The 18,223-nt window shown below is 46.8% G+C and overlaps 1 protein-coding gene across 1 annotated transcript; it reads left to right on the forward strand.

Moving 5' to 3' along the window:
* Positions 1-9,711: 9,711 nt before the first annotated feature.
* LOC149367998 (uncharacterized) lies at positions 9,712-14,399 on the forward strand. The gene is made up of 2 exons (XM_089558110.1): positions 9,712-13,170; positions 13,232-14,399. The coding sequence occupies exon 1, from the start codon at positions 10,556-10,558 to the stop codon at positions 11,549-11,551; it is 996 nt and encodes a 331-aa protein (XP_089414236.1). The 5' UTR covers positions 9,712-10,555; the 3' UTR covers positions 11,552-13,170; positions 13,232-14,399.
* Positions 14,400-18,223: the final 3,824 nt, after the last annotated feature.

The following is an 18,223-nucleotide window of genomic DNA, read 5'->3' on the forward strand; positions in this document are numbered from 1 at the left end:
GATAAAAGGTCAGCAGTAAAACAGCTAGGTGCGTTTTACAATTCACTCTGTTGTAGGTGGCGTCGCTGGCGACTTTGGTACACATGACAAACAAAAGAAAGCTTCAGGAGGAACTTTCAAATTCTACGTCAGCTGAGCTGGTAATCCTGATTGACGGAAGTTGGTCACTTTCCCGAGCGTAAATTTTGCCATTACGCACCAACTCACACTTCCAATCTGCTTCACGTTTTCGAGCCGTTGCTAGGCCCAGGAGCTGTTTCAATTTTGGGCAAAGATGTTCGCTCACGAATACCAGCTCTTCTGTTTCGAAAGCGAGGTCAGAGCAGTTCAGCCTCAGACGCCGACACTTTTCCAGAAGGCTGTCTCGCAGTTGCCTACGGGCAAATTGAACGATTATGTTTGTCTTGTCAGAATTCATGATCGGCACGCGGTGAACGGCTTCAATGTCAGCAGGCAGCACTGGTACCATCACTTTTTCACCAGTTTTTGCAACCAGTTCGGGAAGGTTCTCTTCCGCTTTTTGTGGAATGCCCTTTATTTCCACGTTCTTGATTCGAGAATATTGCTCTGCTCCAAAGATCCTATCCTCGTGAGTTCTCACCTTACGACCTAATTCTTCACACATCGTCTCTAGTTTGGTATTAGCAACTATCAGCTCCTTGCTTTCAGATTTAATGTCCTCGTATTGTGCACTCATGAAGCTTAAACTCTGCTTTATTTCTCTCATTTCCTTACTAAGTTCTCTTTCAAAGCTTTCCATAAAATCTTTGAACTCGGCTCGTAGCTCACGTTTCACTTCGTCAACCAATGCAGCTATTTTTTTAGCAACTATGGTTCAGGAAAAAAAACACAGATCGGCAGCAGTGACAGCAGAAATAAAAGCTCGAAATTCGCACAAACCTACGTGTAAGGTGCGTACTGCAAGTTCTATCGTAGCCTATTGCTGTCACTGCCGCCAACTGCTGGTTTCCGGTGATGCTCGATGTTTTATACCGTCGCTGCGATGTAGCTACCAATGGCAGGGGATTCTAGGCAGTCACGTGGCAAAGGATGGCCTGCACCCGTGAAAAGTGCGGCGTGTGTCCGGCGTAGACAGGGCACCGTGATACGGCACAGTAGGTCTTGAACACCCACCGCCAGCTTCAGTTAATAGTCGTGTTGCCGGGCACCCTGCGTGTAAGGTGCGCACTGTAAGTTCGATCGGAGCCTCTTGCTGCCACTGCCTCCAACCAATGTCGGTGGAATGGCGTTGATATATTAGAAGAACGGCTGGCTTCTTCCGGGCGTTTGAGGAAGTCTAAGCAAATTTCAAAAATATCCTTTTGCGGGAAAAAATATCTTTTGCGGTATAAAGCTACACTCTAAGAAAAAAAGGTGTGATCTTAGTTTTTTTGGAGAATAAAACACTTGTCGCTGAGCTGACACCTTTTTGGGGGTAAGGTTACGCCGTTTCTTGGAGACTAAGTATTATGCTCTCGCACATTGAGTAATGTTACGCTCCAATAGCCTAAACTTGCACTGACATAAGAAGAGTAACTTTAAACCAGTTAGGTATAACATTACGCCTTTCTAAAAGGGGTAAATGTTAGCCTAAGGAAAGCATAAACATATCCTAGCATGCAAGGTGCAAGTTTGCACCTTTAGCAGGTAAATTTATGCTATGTCTAGAAGTGTAAGGTTACTTTGTCAAAGACTAAACTTATACCGTCATAAACCGAGCAAAGTTTGCACCCCTGTGGTGCAAGCTTATACCCTTACATGATGGATAAAGTTACCCTTCTAGTGGTACAAAGTAATGCCCTACTGCAAAGGGTATCTATGCACTACTCGGTGGTGTATTTATACTGTCCACACGATAGCATTATTACCCTTCTGTAGCGTAAACCTGCCCACTGAATGCAGGACTAAAGTTGACCCATATGGTAGAAGCCCGAGTCTTTCTGGAAGTGCAGGGAGTGTCAAAATCTTGCGACGAATTTTTCATGTGAGATGGTCTGTGTCATTGTGCGTTCAGGTGCAGGTACTACTGCAGAATGTACACAAAGAATTCATAAAAGAATCGGGGAGAGAAACATGCCGTCATATTTATTTTGTCACATGCTACACCATATTACAGCAATGACCCTGTCAGTCTTCTTCATACAGGTGAAGGCAGTATGTACCATGTATTTGACCTGCACAGAGAAGAAATCATATAATGAATTTTGCAACCACAAAGCTCAGACGACGTGACCATGGGCTTAGCTAATTCAGGTCTAAAAGTGTAAACCACACAAAAGACAGGGATAAAGGGAGATGCATGAAAACAATGCCACAAGTGCAGGCTTATGTTTATTAATGAGAACCAAAATCAGAAAAGATATGCAGGAAAAACAAAACATGTCCTAAATGGCAGCTACTTAATCACTCACATATGCTGACGTAATCACAAGCACACTGGCATCTCAGGAGAAATCCAGAATATTGTGCCCCGCTATACGGTCAGGCTGTAGGCATCCCGGATGCCAGACTAAGAAGAGGGTCATATCAAGAAACAGAAAAACATGTGCATGAAATGGAAGCTACTAAAAGGTGATAAAGTGAAATGCCGTTTAAGAAACCCTTTCCTCCATCCTCGTGTTTTTATTTCTCCGTATCTAGAGTGGTTAAGGTTTCATGCAGCCCTTGTTAACAATATGTCTCTGGTCTCTGATGCCATTATATGTTTTGTTGCCCATACAGTGAATTTTCTTTCTAAAAGGGAAGTGTAGGTGATTATCCGAGCACCAATGAGTGACATTTCCAACTGTAATTTTCCCTGCATATATTACCTGTGAATTCCTTTCCGATTAACAAACAGCAGGAAGCTTGTGCCTGTGATGGCATTTCTGGGTGCATTCCATTGTCACAGCCTTTCGATACAGTTTAAATACCTGCTGAAAGGTATTACGCACAAAGAAGAATTACGCGCAAAGGCTATGCACTATAAATCTTAGTGTACCACTCCTGGGAAACAAGTAAAAGCTTTCGGCTAAACGTGAAATAATAGCAAGGGCAACTTACACATCTAAAGAGTTGTCCCCACGCATGAGGTAACGTCATACCAAAAAAAGTTATTTGGACCACATTATAATAAAGGTACTTTTTATTCACGTTCACAGCCTGTTTCATACTACACCTCTACATTATGCCTGTGCAAAAACCTTTGGTTATAGACTGGCCTTCACTGACAGATTACATTAACAACACAAGCAGCATAGAACAGTCTCCTTCTAAAGCACTATTTTCGCTTGAGGAGATTACAAATCTCGTCTTTTTATTTAGACAGTGCTGCTTCATCCAATGCTTGCAGCATATGCAGCAGCAGTAATTCTCATGAATTACATTTTGTCGGCACAATAGAATGTAACCTTTACACATCTTTTGAGATGCTTGGCATAATGAAATCGTAAACACTGACTGACAGCATGCAAGAATGGCTATTAAAACAGTTGCCTTCCATATCTGCTGTGACATGCAGGTCACGTGAGCTTAATTAAATTTTAAGTTCACTACGATGTGAAATAAAACTAATATGGGTTCATGTGAGTTATTGGAAATTATTCACATCAGTGAAGAGCACCTTGCTACTCAAAAAGAAAGTGTGAACAGTGAAAAGAAGATTAACAGCCTCACGTAGCTGCATATCACATTAAAGGGACATTGAGGAGAGCACTATTAATATTTTTTTTATAGTAAAATCCGATAGTTCGGCATGTCATGGCTTTGTTGCCACTTGGCCGGCAGCGAAAGATGCATTTATTTCTAAGAAACTTGGATTCGAAGTTGAAAAAGTTTTTCCCGCCGCTGATTCAAACTTGGGATTCGTCTATGACGACAGAGGACTAAGGGACGTGAAACATGACGTGCACATGACGTAACGCAGACTCCGTGATTTCTGGCTGCCAGCAGTGCGGCCTAGCAGCAGCCGAAAAGAAAGCTACCGCCGGCCGCACGTTGAAGGCATCTATCGGCTATTGCGGCCGTCGCTACAGTCGCTTCGATTACGTTTGCACTGGCGTTTTGCCAGCGTTACGATGGATCTCGTTCTCGAAGTCGTCAACGAAGTTCTCGCAAATAGACACCTTTAGCATACCGTGTACCTTGTTACCGCTAGCGGAATACCGGGAGCCCGCCTACCGCCGGAAAACAGGCGCTGATTTGTCCCGATGCTTCAGGAGCGCGCGTAGCAGCCGGGCACGTGGCGCCATCTGGCGACGTCAAGGAGATTTGCGCATGCATTGGCTGCGCCTCAGTGATGCATGGTTTCTCGGTTCCTGGTGTTGCTAGAACCATTCGTTCTAGCAACACTGTTTTGTTCTATGATCTCATCACGCTTGTACTTGCGAGTTTGGCCTGTGGCGGCGATACCTGTAATTTGGTTCTTGCTCTTTTCTACGTTACAAGAGCTTTGTCGTCAGTATGAGTGGCATTTTTGTAATCAGGAGCTGGTATTCTGTCGATACAAGCCAACTTCAATTTCTCCTCAGTGTCCCTTTAAGCTTCACATGCATAAACGGTGCTAGTCATATTAGCTTGTTAGCATGCCACCCTGCCAAGCATTACCATAACTGTGTGTCATTTTTTTCTGACGCCAGCAACATGAATTGTAGGCAGCGCCTCTCAAACAAATTCAATATGAAATCTTTGCTGAAGTCCAGCCTACTTTTGCAGAAAAAAAACTGCATTTATACTTCATGCCATAGAAAGTGGTCACAATTATTCAAACCATTAGTTAAAAATTGTTTCAGAATTAAGTCCTCGAAAACACTGAAAAGCTCTAAAATCTCTGTAATAGAATGGCTGTAGCTGCGCAACATAGCATACTATGTTCACGGATGGACATCAAGTGATGATGACCTTGCAACAATGTCCCAATTACATAAAAACATACATACCACACAAATCTAGTCCCGGACACTTGTATGGTTTTGAAGAATCCAGACTGAACTTCGGTGCTAGGAGAGACAATGGTTGTGCACCTTTGCATCCCTCGTTCTCCCTGGTGCACTGCAATAGAGGCGTCATTTATAGCATCAGTGTAGTGGTTAGTGATAACTTATATGTTCATTAAACCACGTAATGACAGCACACATGGTCAAAAAATGACAGGAATAGTTCGAAAATGAGAAACAACTTTTTATTCCAAATTTTATCCATTACAGCCCTTGCCACATATTTGTAAGAGGCATAATTGACGCAATGCACTGGCACAATAAGCCTAGACAAACTTCTACAGCACAATGGCCTATTACCAGTGAATTGTCACTAAGTGCCTAACATAATTAACATATTTTCTAACAGCCCCTGCAGAAAGAAGAAAGAACTATACTGTTACTGCTCACGAGATTGACAGTATTGATTACAGAATTTTTTTTTCGTCGACAGATTACCGCAGTGCAACCAAAATCATTATTGTTCATAACACAAAAGCTTAGAGACTAGCGTATTCTTCTATTCAACTTCTTAGAGTGACATCAAACCGAAAGTCTCACTCTTTCACAAGAGAATACAAGAGCACAAAAAGAGGTGACATAGACTGTACGCTTTTGAGAGCTAATGTTTGGCCGCCAACTAGCCCCGACCTTCTCACTAGTAAAAAGAACTAAACAAGTTCACTTTTCTCTATTAGTTCTGTGCCTGAGTGAAGAGCCAGTTACATATCAACTTTACACCATTAGCACCCGCATCTTGCCATTCGAATGCAGTAAAACTGCTGGCATGATAAGTCACCTTCTGGGTTAGCAAAAATATTGCAAGGTGTGAGAGAAAACGGCATCATCCCAGAAAGGGCAGAGCACAAATGAGCTGCTAATTTCTTGCCTATGAATGAATAAACTTCATGTTTACTGTTTTATCGTTTGCTTGCTACTCCGTTGTAAAGAAAAAAAAATTGACGCCGTCCATTCGTAAAAAAAAAGCGGCCTGCCAGGAGGAGTTGCCTTGTAGAGCTAAAATTATAAAGGGATTATTTTCCAATAAGAATCACATACAGTGCTGCGGTAGATGTGAGCACTGCGCGCAGTACATGCCACAGAAGCGCGCACACTAATTTACTCGCCCCTTTCTGAACGGAGACTGCGGTTTGGACTTACCTTACTGAATGGTCGTGAGCAGGGACAAATACTTTGCGCTGAAGAGACGACCGGTAATGTTCTTTCGCACAGCAGACGAAGGATCTGAGACTGCAAAGAAAGCATGAGAAAGACGCCTGCAGATTGCGCCGCTGCGATCGTGTGTTGTACACGATAGGCTCCCTCAGGCCGCACGCGGCCGGCTCAAAACAAGAAATAGCAACAAGTAGCGGCTCACGCACACAATCCATGATAAAAAAAATCTGTACTGAACACACCGTAACTTGATGGCAGGAAACAACCCGTAGGACCAAACGAAAATGTCACTTACTTGTACGGTTGAAATTTGGCGCAAAGAATCCGTACGATGAGCAGCGCCGCGACGATCTGGCATGCGCTGTTTCTTTCAGACGTTGACTCTTTCGCGAAGATGTCGCTCGCTGCAGCGTCATACATCGATGAAGCTTGCACGATGAAGTAATCGCTGAACAGAACCGAACACGAAACGCACACAGGCCCGTACTACAACATGAAAAGAGGTTGCGCGCCGCGAATTTCACGCACAGCACCCACTAAATGTACAAGCGCGGTAAACAGCGGCTTCGTCTTCGACTCTAGGCGAGCGGCCAATCCAAATAGACAGGCACGTGACCTGAAGAGAGAGAAGGGAGGAAGGTAGAAACCAGGAGAAACTACAAACCATTGCCAGCCATCGCTTCCACAGCATGCTTCGCGCCATATAGAAATTACAGAGGTTTTCCTTCCTCCATGCTTCGCGCCTTGCTTTCGTTCGTGGGACACTACTGCGTTCCCAGTAGTGTCCCAAGGTCAAGCCGTCCGCGTGCGGGGCGACAACCTTTGGTCCTTGCAATGTGCTGGTAGCTTATTCTTTTTGCATGCGCCTCTCTGCCCTTGTGGCACGTATTTTTCCGCGCTTTCGGCGTGCGCACAACTCTTCCGTTATCGGAGACAACGAGCGCAGCGAGACTCGTCTTGTCAGTCCTTGCAGTATCCCTTTGAAGCTTTCAATGCAGCCAGCTATTACGCAGTATGAATTACGCAGATGCTGCCGTAAATGTGTGGCGTATGCGACAGAATAGTTTTCAGAGCAGCTGGATCTTGAAGTTACGAGCATCATTCGGAAGTTCTCGTCAGCTCTCATTTACTACCGCGTGCAGGAGGCACTGCGAAATATATATCGCAGATATATATCGAAATATATATCGCAGGGCAGTTTAATATATATCAAACTGCCCTTCCTGTACTTCTAAATTATTCATAGAACTGGCTAAAAAAGCGAGGTAAATGCTGCAGCATTATTGATTCCATGTCAGATACCGTAACAGTTTTAAATACTGATATTTCTGCGAGAAATTTCAACTTTCTTCTGTGCATATGGGGCCGCACGTGTGAGGAGAATCCGAACAAAACAAAAAAACAGCTCTGTTCAAAAATAGTTTAGCTCAATCGAAATATATACAGCTGTAGAAATATGGATTTAATAATGCCGCATCGAGCGATCAGAAGCGTCAGGCAAACAAAGGGGATTCACAACATTTGAACATTTGAAGAAGATGGCGCAGAAGAGGGCTTCAAACGACAGTCGACCATTGCTGATGTAGCAGTTCTCACCTCTCATTGTTCCAGTGTTCGCGAAGTTCTTAAAATATTTTCAAAATGGGTCAACAGATCAGAAATGGAGCACTGCCAGCGCTATGCCAGCAAGCACCCGTTAAGACGCTTCAACCGACTGGTTATTCGGGCGATTCCGTCTATTATACGCGCTTTCATTTTATTCAATATAGGCAGTTGACACCGCTGAATTTATGCTTTTGTTAAAGATTGGTTCGTCAGTGCGATACAATGGGTCCTTTAGCTCAGTTTTATTTGTGTGTACAAGACAAAAGTCTCAGTTATCCGAAGCAACTTACGATGATGAAGGAAAACCTGCCGGTTTATACGCCGTAGTTTCATTTATTTTCGAGCTTTGGTCTTCGGGCTGCGTCTATCCAGTGCAATGTACTGTTTAGTGCTTATCATTAGCCTTTAAAAGAAAGAGTTCTTTCCTGACGCATGAACCATTCCATAAGAATTCCCAATGCACTGCCGCAATATAAGGTATGGTTTGGTTTATGGGGTTTAACGTCCCGAAGCGACTAAGGCTATGAGAGACGCCTTAATTACGCCTTAATTACTGTTTCCTCTGGCACCCGGTTTGTTGAGGAATTCGATGCTTCCATAGCGCTACAGTTCGGAAAAAAAAATTGGACGCAGTCAACTTCATTTCTGACTATCAGTACTACTTACATTAAAGCTGCGCGGAACAACCTAAAACCTAAAAGTTACGTACACGTACACTGAGTTTAAGCTCATTTCTGCTCTTGTAGGCGTGCAGCACAATTTCATACGCAAGAGAAGTTCGAATAGACTTAAATCTCGTTGGTCATCTCGCTCCCTGTTTATCAATTTAAAATCAGCTGAAATTAAACTGCTTCTATGTGAAACACTTGTACGCGCCAAAACATGATCAGGAAATGCAGCTACCTCGAAAACTGATTACTATGGGCTTCGCTATCTTGTGCCGAAAGAAAGGATCCGTACACTTGTTGGAAAGTAAACGTAGAAATGTCTTTTACGCTGCGTTGAGGAGTTTCCGAGCAGATGTACAAATGCTGGTGATGTCATAGTAGACCAGCAAAAGTGCGACTCTGAGGCGTCGCTCGTGTCTTGGTAAAAGTGCTCTAAACAAAAAAGTACCTATATATATGGAATGTTCAGGCCACGTTCACAACTCAGTTCAGATGCAGAATTATTCCTTCCCTAGTGTCTAGCATTTTTGTTTTTAAGCGTTGTCAGTATTAGTGGCGAAGATCACGCATTTATCAGCGAGTAGGCTCCTTTTTGTTGTTGAAATGGAGCAGAAGTATGAGAGTGCAATTTATTCGGGATTTGCGTTACATTGCATCTTCAGCTAACATAAAATTACTGCGTCAACAACCTCGCTCGTTCGTCCAATTTTGATTTATTCACTTGTATGCATGTTAACCTGAACCCTTTCTGTTATTCGTCTGTTATTTGCTCAGGAACATGTGCCACAATAAGGGGTTATTCGAAAAGCAGTGCACGTTACTCGAAAATGTACGGAGGGAATTAAGCGCCCTGGTGTTTATCGTACGCTATTAGAAAATGAAGAACAGCGCTGACTTGAGCTTACGCTAGCTGTGAAGCAAAACTGTTCCTTTTAAATCTTTTATTACCGCTTTAATAAAAGCTTAACCACAAGCCGAAATTATAAGCGCAACAATTTTCATGCCTCTGGTGTGTTGAAGCGCTAAACTGTTGATTTCGTTCAGAGCTGCGATTGGTCAGAGGGGTAACACAGCACCGATCATACCGTCTGTCTTTTCTGACTTACTTCTTTTTTAAAATGATATCCAATCATGAGTATGAAAGCAGATGCACCGAATATTTGTGATTATTTTGGTCGTTGGCAACCAAGAGCATGTTTGGATGCCTGATGGTTGTCGTGGCCGATCGCGGCCAATGCACCTTTTTTCAGTAACGTTATGTGCATCCGCCAAGCCGCCTCGTCCGCCATTATTGCCGATGTTGTGCCTGAACCCTCATTCCGCTGGCCTGTCGGGGAACCAGAGCTGTGCGCCCGCCGTCGCGCAAAGCAGGCACGGACTCGCGCCATGGCACGGCGTCATCCTGGCTGGCCGGCTGACCCTTCCTCCTCCTCCTCCTCACTAGCGTCGGATCGAGCCAATCCGAGCAGTGGCCTGTGGCGTGACGGAGCAGAGGAACGCCGGGTGCAGAGGAACGCAACGGTCACCGGCGGCTATAAGAGGAGAGCCGCACTGAGACGCGGAAGCAGACGGGCAGCAGACACGCCATCGTGCCAGAGATACGCTCTCCGCAGGGCCTCGTCCAAGCCCGTTGTGCTCACGTCACGTTGTACATTGATGTAAAAAGCCTTGCAAATATTGTACATAAACGTCAGTTAACTCACCGTCGCATCGACCGTTCTTCGCTCAGTTCTGCTGAACAGAGGCAGCAGACTGAGACGCACCAAGTCGTAACAGTGGTGACTAGGGTAGGATGCCCCAATTCGTAACAGTGGTGGCAGCGGTGGGGTGGTCAGTCCCAACAGTGGATGGCAGCTGCGGGATCGACCGGCGTCAGCTACCTCGGCGCGGTGAGTGCATGATGTTTTCCCCTCAATTTGCCAGACTGCTCTAGCACCCGTGATTGTAGTCTAGAGTAGGGCTGGGTGTTGCACTGGAGAGAGCTTTGCTGTTTCGAGCCAAGTCGGAGCGCTTTGAAACGAAAGCGGGTGCTGAGGGTATTAACAAGGCTTTGGTGTAAAGAATTGCTTGCGCGTTTCATACTAGTAGTGCTATAGTAGTGAGCTGCAAGGGGATTCTAAGAAAAGGGCGAACAGCAAGAGGCTATTGTGTGCGATGGAGGACCTTAAAATGAAGGAACTCATCGAAATTTGCGAGGAGTTGGGCATTGATTTGGGCCCCACGAAACGAAAACATGCGATCCTTGAGATCATGCGGGCACAGGAAGTAACGGCTGAGGAAGCCAACGAGGCCTGGGATGAGATCAAAGAACGCCGTGAGCGCGAGGAGGCGAAAGAACGCCGTGAGCGCGAGGCCAAAGGACGCGTTGATCGCGAGGGCAAAGAAAGCTGTTGGCGCGAAGAGGCAGAAAAACGGAAGCAGCTTGAGATAAAACGGCGTGCTCGCGTTAGGAAACTTATGGACCTAGAGTTAGAAGCGCATCGGATAAGTTGCGAGAGAATTGAAGCATTGTCCGTTCTGCATGAGTCCAACGGCCGGCAGCCGAGAGACAGGCCACGGCCCTTCGTGATCGCCGAAGATATGGCGAAGTATTTGACGAAGTTTGAGCGCGTCTGCGAGAGAAAGCGCGTTGAGCAGAATAGTTGGGCACAGGAGTTGGTAGCCCTTCTTTCCAGCGAAGCGTATGAAGTTATCAAGCGCCGGTTGGACGGCGGCTTGGCAGACTACGATGGGCTGAAAGGCTTTTTACTGATGAGATATGACCTGTCACCGGCGGACCTTCGGCAAAGGTACCAGCGAGAGCAAAATAGTACCAAATCGTTTTACGATTTTTCCTACCAGCTAAAAGCCGACATTTTAGAATGGCTCGAAAATGCGGAAGGTTCGGACGATAGTGACACAGAGGTGGAGTGCGTAACTGTGGAGCAGCCCTGCCAGTGCGGCACAGAAGAAGGTAGTCTGTACGTGGCAGATGTAACTGCTGCTATAACAGCGGAAGATGCCCCGCTTTCGCGAACTGAGGAAACCTCTCTATCTTCGGAGAAGGTAGCCACTGCACCTGACGACGCAGTTACAGACGTCTCGCCCATTGAGAGTGGGGCAGAGTTGAAGGAAATTGGATCTCCTAGCGTGCCAAAGCTGGAGTTGTAGGGAATGGCAGAGAGGATGTTCGGCTGGACATTAATGAAAAGGCCCGTGCCAGTTCTAGCGAAGTCAAAGAGGATGAACACTGTGTTGTGCATCGCGTTCGGCAGAAACGCAGGCCAGTGCCAGTTCTAGCGAAGTCAAAGAGGATGAAACACTGTGTTGTGCATCGCGTTCGGCAGAAACGCAGGCCAGTGCCAGTTCTAGCGAAGTCAAAGAGGATGAAGCACTGTGTTGTGCATCGCGTTCGGCAGAAACGCAGGCCAGTGCCAGTTCTAGCGATGTCAAACAGGATGACACACTGTGTTGTGCATCGCGTTCGGCAGAAACGCAGAAACGTGACACTTTCGGTCAACGGATTCGGGCGCATATAGTGTTTGCGGACGCTAAGTTGGACGCTAGTGTTTACGGCGATCGCTGCAAAACGAGTCTCGAGCGTTCGCAGCGCTGTGAGCTTAGTCACACTCCGGAAAGCAGCCGCAGTAGCGGAAACGCCGCATCTGATAGCAAGGCAGACTGTCATCTGCAATCGGCTGGAACACGTAATGAGCATGACGAGAGCTGTGTGCCAGCACTCATGTCGAGAGAGAACGCTGGTTCGTCTACGCCTGAAGTAGCTATGGTGCTGGACGGCAGTGGACTTCAGGACCATCCAGACGACATGGGGGTTGAAGACGTCATTGTATCCTAGAAAGATGAGGACGTATGTGCACTCAGGGACGCTGAGGAGAAAGAGCGCAGGTTTGAAGAATTTAGTAAAGGCGGCAAAGACAGACATGAGCCAGGTAGCGCACGGGGATCCGCTGACAACCAGTGTGAGATTATCAGAGAGAAGCAACCTAGGCGACAGAAGCAGCATGCGCTTCCACAAGAGAAAATTAAAGGAAAGCTCAAAATAGAAAGCTGCAACCTGGAGGAAAGGAACCGCCAGTTAAGGAAAGTGAACTATCACCACAAGGTGGTAGCCAAACAGGAGGAACAGTGGTGCTGCCCAAAGGAGAGGAAAGGCAAGCAAAAGAAAGACAGTTGCCACCGAAAGATGAAAGGCAGGCATAAGAAAGAGTGGTGCCTCTGAAAAGAGAGAAAGGGCACGCGCGCAGAAACGCTCTGCCGCCATCGGAAGCAGCAGCGTCTCCGGCAAAATGTCTGGAGCAAAGTCCGTCACTTTGTCAACCCAGAAACTATCGTTACAATCGGAGCTAAAGAAATGTGCGAGGGCACAGGCTATCATGCAGGCTATCATTTTCCGCTGCGGTCACGGGAGAAACCACGGTCCCACAGAAAACGGCACGCGCGCGCAGTGAAAACGCGTGTGTGGCTCATGAAGCGAAAGAGTGTACGGGACCGTAGTGCCAAAGATAAGTTAACTGGCCAGAACGAAGCGTCCAAGCGATTCGCCAAGCATAGTTATCGCGTTGGACAGCCGCGAGCTGAGAAGACGCCATTTAGTAGACGGAAAATCAAAAGGCCGGGTAGATGCGGACCTCGCATCGAGGGAAAAGGACGTGTGCGCGTGAAATTGAAGAATCGTGATAGGTCTCACTTGCCGTCACGAAAAAAGAAAGAATGGTCCCACCGGAGGCGTTGCGCACTCGGAATTGAACGCCGCGACTGGCGTGAGAAGCGTAAGGAAAGGCACAAGTTGTCAGTGAGGGAAAATAACTCCTTCTTGTCTTCTTCCCGTAGAAACTTGGAGGGCAAGTACGGACAGAGAGGAAAGCGCAGCTACAGCGAAAGAGGCAGCGACATTAGCGTGCACGGTAGTGAGTATTGTCTGACGTCCGTTAGAAGCGAGTTAAACGCTGACGTAGACGCACTAAGCCGTGCGTTCTGAGCAAGGCTGCCTTCGACCTCTCGTGACATATTTTGTCACTTTGTGAACGGTTGTCAAGTCCGCTCGTAAATTGGGGCAAAATTGATGTCCTCATTGGTGACCTCAACCGATGGTTATCCTGCCCAAGTGATCTCAAGAGACCTAAATTTATTGTCGATTCATTTATTTCGTGTGTTACATGCGTTTGGCACTTTGAGTTAATTACTTTAGAGTTCTTGTGTCCCACATGTGTCTCTTGTTGAAGAGGGAACAAAAGGGGGGCATAAATGTAGCGAGCCGAGTTTTGTGGCATTGAAGTCTGGCAATTTGACGGGTGGCAGAGGGCACTTGCTCGTGTTGTGTGTTGCCTGTTGTCGGTCGATTCTTGGCAAGGTGCAGAATCATACACGACCGGTGCCGAGCACCAAGTTCTTCCGGAGTACCGAGCGAAGCTGGGCCACACACCTGGGCGACAAGGCGGAGGCACAGCGATCCTGTCCTGTGAGCGGGGCCTGTCCACGGAAAGGAGCATGGAGCCACCTGCGGCTGAACACCGGACGGGAACTGGGAGGAGCCTGCTGTTCGAGCGCGCCCCGCATCCGAGCCACGCGGAAGCAGCTCGTCTTCGTGGCGCATTGTCTGGCGGCGGGGGTGCTGTTGTGCCTGAACCCTCATTCCGCTGGCCTGTCGGGGAGCCAGAGCTGTGCGCCCGCCGTCGCGCAAAGCAGGCACGGACTCGCCGCCATGGCACGGCGTCATCCTGGCTGGCCGGCTGACCCTTCCTCCTCCTCCTCCTCACTAGCGTCGGATCGAGCCAATCCGAGCGGTGGCCTGTGGCGTGACGGAGCAGATGAACGCCGGGTGCAGAGGAACGCAACGGTCACCGGCGGCTATAAGAGGAGAGCCGCACTGAGACGCGGAAGCAGACGGGCAGCAGACACGCCATCGTGCCAGAGATACTCTCTCCGCAGGGCCTCGTAAGCCCGTTGTGCTCACGGCCCTTGTATATTAATGTAAAAAGCCTTGTAAATATTGCACATAAACGTCAGTTAACTCACCGTCGCATCGACCGTTCTTCGCTCAGGTCTGCTGAACAGAGGCAGAACTGAGACGCACCAAGTCGTAACAGTGGTGACTAGGGTGGGATGCCCCAATTCGTAACAGTGGTGGTAGCGGTGGGGTGGTCAGTCCCAACACCGACCATGCCAGGCGGAGATGGGCAGAAGATCGCTGTACGTGTTCTTCCAAGAAATAGCTTCTGGTCCCTTGAAGAAGCGAGGAGGCGCGGTCAGTTTCGCCAGCGCGGATGAAAGGATCAATGCAGTGGGGGAGCGTGAGCCAGCCTAGCTTTTACCTATTGTCCTCAAAATAACCCCGCCACACCGCTTTCGGGAGAGGGCCGTCTTCGAGAGGGAGGGGAGGCAGTGAGGGCTGCATACTTTGCTGTACAGCGTCTTCGCGCAGAGGGAACACAGTTGGTTTGAAGAGTAAAAAAGTGGGTAAGTTTTCTGAAAGAGACTAACGGCCTCCACCACCTCCACACTGGTGTGACGATGCACTCTGCAAAGTGCATCGTTAGTCCATGCGCCTTCAGATAGCATAAGTCGTGAAGATGCACTCCTAAACCCTTTTTTCTTAGAGTGTACCAGCGTTGGCGAACACTAGAATTCTGGTCAATCAACTTAAGTAGTAAGCTGGTTAGTTAATTTCTGAAATGTACGCTTCAACTTTCACGGTTGCAATTAGACATTTGCAGCCGGTAACTAGTAATAGCCATGGCAGTATTTCGAAGTCCGACAACGCGATTATCATCATCATATTTGCTTACCTCGTCCTAAAATTCATGCCATTTTGAAAAGCATGGAAGTAAAAGAACAGCTCCAGAGCAAGTATCTAGTCGAAATAGCGAAGTTTTGTCGATTCACAGCGCCAAAAGTAATCGCTTTTGCGGTATTCTAAAAGCTTACATGGCTGTTAATAACGACAGGCTAAAAATCTCTAATTGAAACAAGGTGTTTAACTAAAAAGGTTAAAAAATGCAAATAAAAATAATTAACCAGATTACTACTTCAGACAACCCACTGGTTTCTAGCGTCCGCCGACATGCCAAGCGTTATTTTACTTCAAATGAATTATTTTTGAAATTACTTAGCCTACCGTGAAACACATGGTATATTGGATATTGTTTAAAAAGCCTGTACCTTGATACTAAACTTTGATTATTGGGATATTCTTTGAAGAACGGGCCAAAAACTGCAAAAAGGTTCAAATCAGATTTAGAACGATTTTGATTACGATGAATATTTATGGTGCACCCGCGATAAGCCGAGCAGCGGGCCACGGCAAAAGCTGCACACATTGTATCACCAGTGGGTACTCGTCGGCTCTGCGGACCGAACACCTTATCTCCCGCCTGAGAGACGGTTGCTGAGCACACTAAGCCATCGCTGCGGTTGTATAGAATCATCATATTAAACGTAGCTTAAAAGGTGGCAGTTGTATTCCGTCTCCGGCCCACCATAATGGAGCAGTAGAAAAAGGCTTGAGCTAAGTGGGAAGTGTAATCACTGCTTCCATTGAGTAGCTTATTTTATTCTATTCATGTAGTGCCTGTACCGCCAATAAGCCGTTACAGAATTGGCGCTTATCTTCCATAGATAAAAAGTGATATAATATAATGTTACACTGAAAGCGTCATAAAAAAAAAAACATCTGTAGATTCCTGACGTCCGCTTTCTGCACAAAAAAAGATACCGCACAACGCCGTCTATAAAAGAAAGTTCATTGATTTCAAAGAGCGATCTGTTCTTTGGGATATATATACGAAGGTAATTTCATGTACTTCTCTCGGCTAATGGCAGTTTGGGAACAATACATGTTAATAAAGGATCTCAAACGCATGTTTCTGCAGTGAGTCCTTAGGTCCGGCCGTATAAGTGTATGTTTAGCTCCTTTCATGCTGGCGTTTCTGTCTTTTCTGCCATTCCTTGTTTTTGTCAATTATAGCGGGGTCTGGGTGGGCGCCCCGCTAGAATTGGATAAAACGACCTGGTCCACTGCATGGCCCATGGCGTCAGGCACCGGCCTCTTGCATTCCCACGCCAGTGACCAGGTTGGAGCTGCTGGTCATTTGGGACTCAGTGCGTATCTCTTTACCATATAACACCCACACTATAGCATTCACAGAATCTTTCAAGAGCCATGCATAGCCCGTGGCGTGTTCTCAACTAGAAATTTTTGGCGCAGCCAATTCAGGATTTTATTCAGAAATTTTCCGTCACATATACTCAAGTGTTAGTGGATTTGGCTGGTCAAAACACAGCCCCTCATCGTCCCCTTCAATTCATCAGGTGCTTTTCCGATGCCAGCGCAAATAGTCATGTAAAAACTGTTTTCCAGCTGCTTCCGATTCCAGTTCTCTCCATTCTTTTCTCTGATGCATTGCGTTTTGCGATCACTCTCGCCTCGTTCAATCACTAGTTTATTTTTGCTCTGACATCGCTCACACCATTTCTTGCGTATGTGTGTAGAAGCGTACGTGGTGACTGACTGTCCCTAAAGGTGAGCGAGTTTTTTCGTGGTTAATATGTAGCGCGCTGCTACACTACTAACATACACTACCCTGTGCACTAGTAACCGCATTGATGCCAAGCTAGAGGACACTAATATGGCGGCAACGACTTTACACTCTATTCACCGCTGTACCTTTTGCTTGTGGAGAACATTTTCTAATGAGGAAACTAATAGTAGCATGAAATGCAGGAGAGAATTAGCAGACTGTTTCCATGGCTAAGCGCCGAAAATCGCGCGGTAGCACTAGGTAGGTTGGGCATGAAGAGAATTTTCGAGGTCTCGGGGGAGCACCAGGACAAGAGGCCCATCGTGACAGGCTTCCAGAACCGATCAACCCGGGCCATAGAGTTTCTTACGATTACCTAGAGGGAAAGCTGGCGGCGCTGCACTTCAGCCACCATGGACGCTCAAAACATCATGGGGCGGTGAGCTACTTGTTGCGGCACAGTCGTAGTTTTTGGGGAGCACGGAGTGGCACTACTAAGACGTTTCATCCCGAAAAAGCTGTTCGTGTGTGCGCAGACGACTTTCGCGCGAACGCAGTGTGCAAAACCCATAGTAGTGAAAACGCGACGACACACGACGCCAATAAAAGGTTTTCCTTTTATGAAATGCCATTAAAAACCTCGTATAGTGTTTAAGCAACAATATTTTTTTTAATATATTTACTTTTAAAAGTGCGCCTGTTAATTGCGAAATATTAGTTTTTCTAGTGTTCATCACTGAGCCAATAGGAGAGCTAGCCATGCCTTATTTTGGGCGAACTTTGCACTTAAATGCTTTTCTGCTCATTTGTTGCAATTTACAGACAGAATATTGAATGTTAGGACATTCTTGATTATCGAATAGCGCTTATTCTTGCATTATTTTTGGCCAAAAGTTGAAGTTCCGCAACAAGTAGCTCACCGCCGCATGATGCTTTGAGCGCCCATGGTGGCTGAAGCGGTCTCGAGGGGTCTCCATGCGAACTCACATAGACAGGCTGCCAGCTTTCCCTCTAGGTAATAGTAAGAAACTCTATGGCCCGGGCCGTGCTTGCGCAGCCAACATGCGTAGTTCAACTTTATTTTCTTCTTCGCCGCATGGGAACGCCTTTCTTAGCGTCTCCGCTGTTCAGCGTCGCTGTGCGGTACAGGCAATTAATGTCGCTAGGTTCTAAAAGCATTCCACTTAAAGGCCTTCACCCAGAAGGCATTTTGAAGCGAAAAGCTTCACTAATCTCGTCAACACCGCGCTTCGCGTGAGCCGGAGGCCAGATTTGCCACTTCTGCGCATGCGCGAAACCAAGCGAC

Source organism: Amblyomma mixtum, chromosome 1 (assembly GCF_055824585.1).
Source record: "Amblyomma mixtum isolate Tamu chromosome 1, ASM5582458v1, whole genome shotgun sequence".
NCBI classification, from domain to species: Eukaryota; Metazoa; Arthropoda; class Arachnida; order Ixodida; family Ixodidae; genus Amblyomma; species Amblyomma mixtum.

Excerpts from the sequence above, each read along its gene's own strand:
- LOC149367998 (XM_089558110.1), top strand. The coding sequence starts at position 10,556 with ATGGAGGACCTTAAAATGAAGGAACTCATCGAAATTTGCGAGGAGTTG.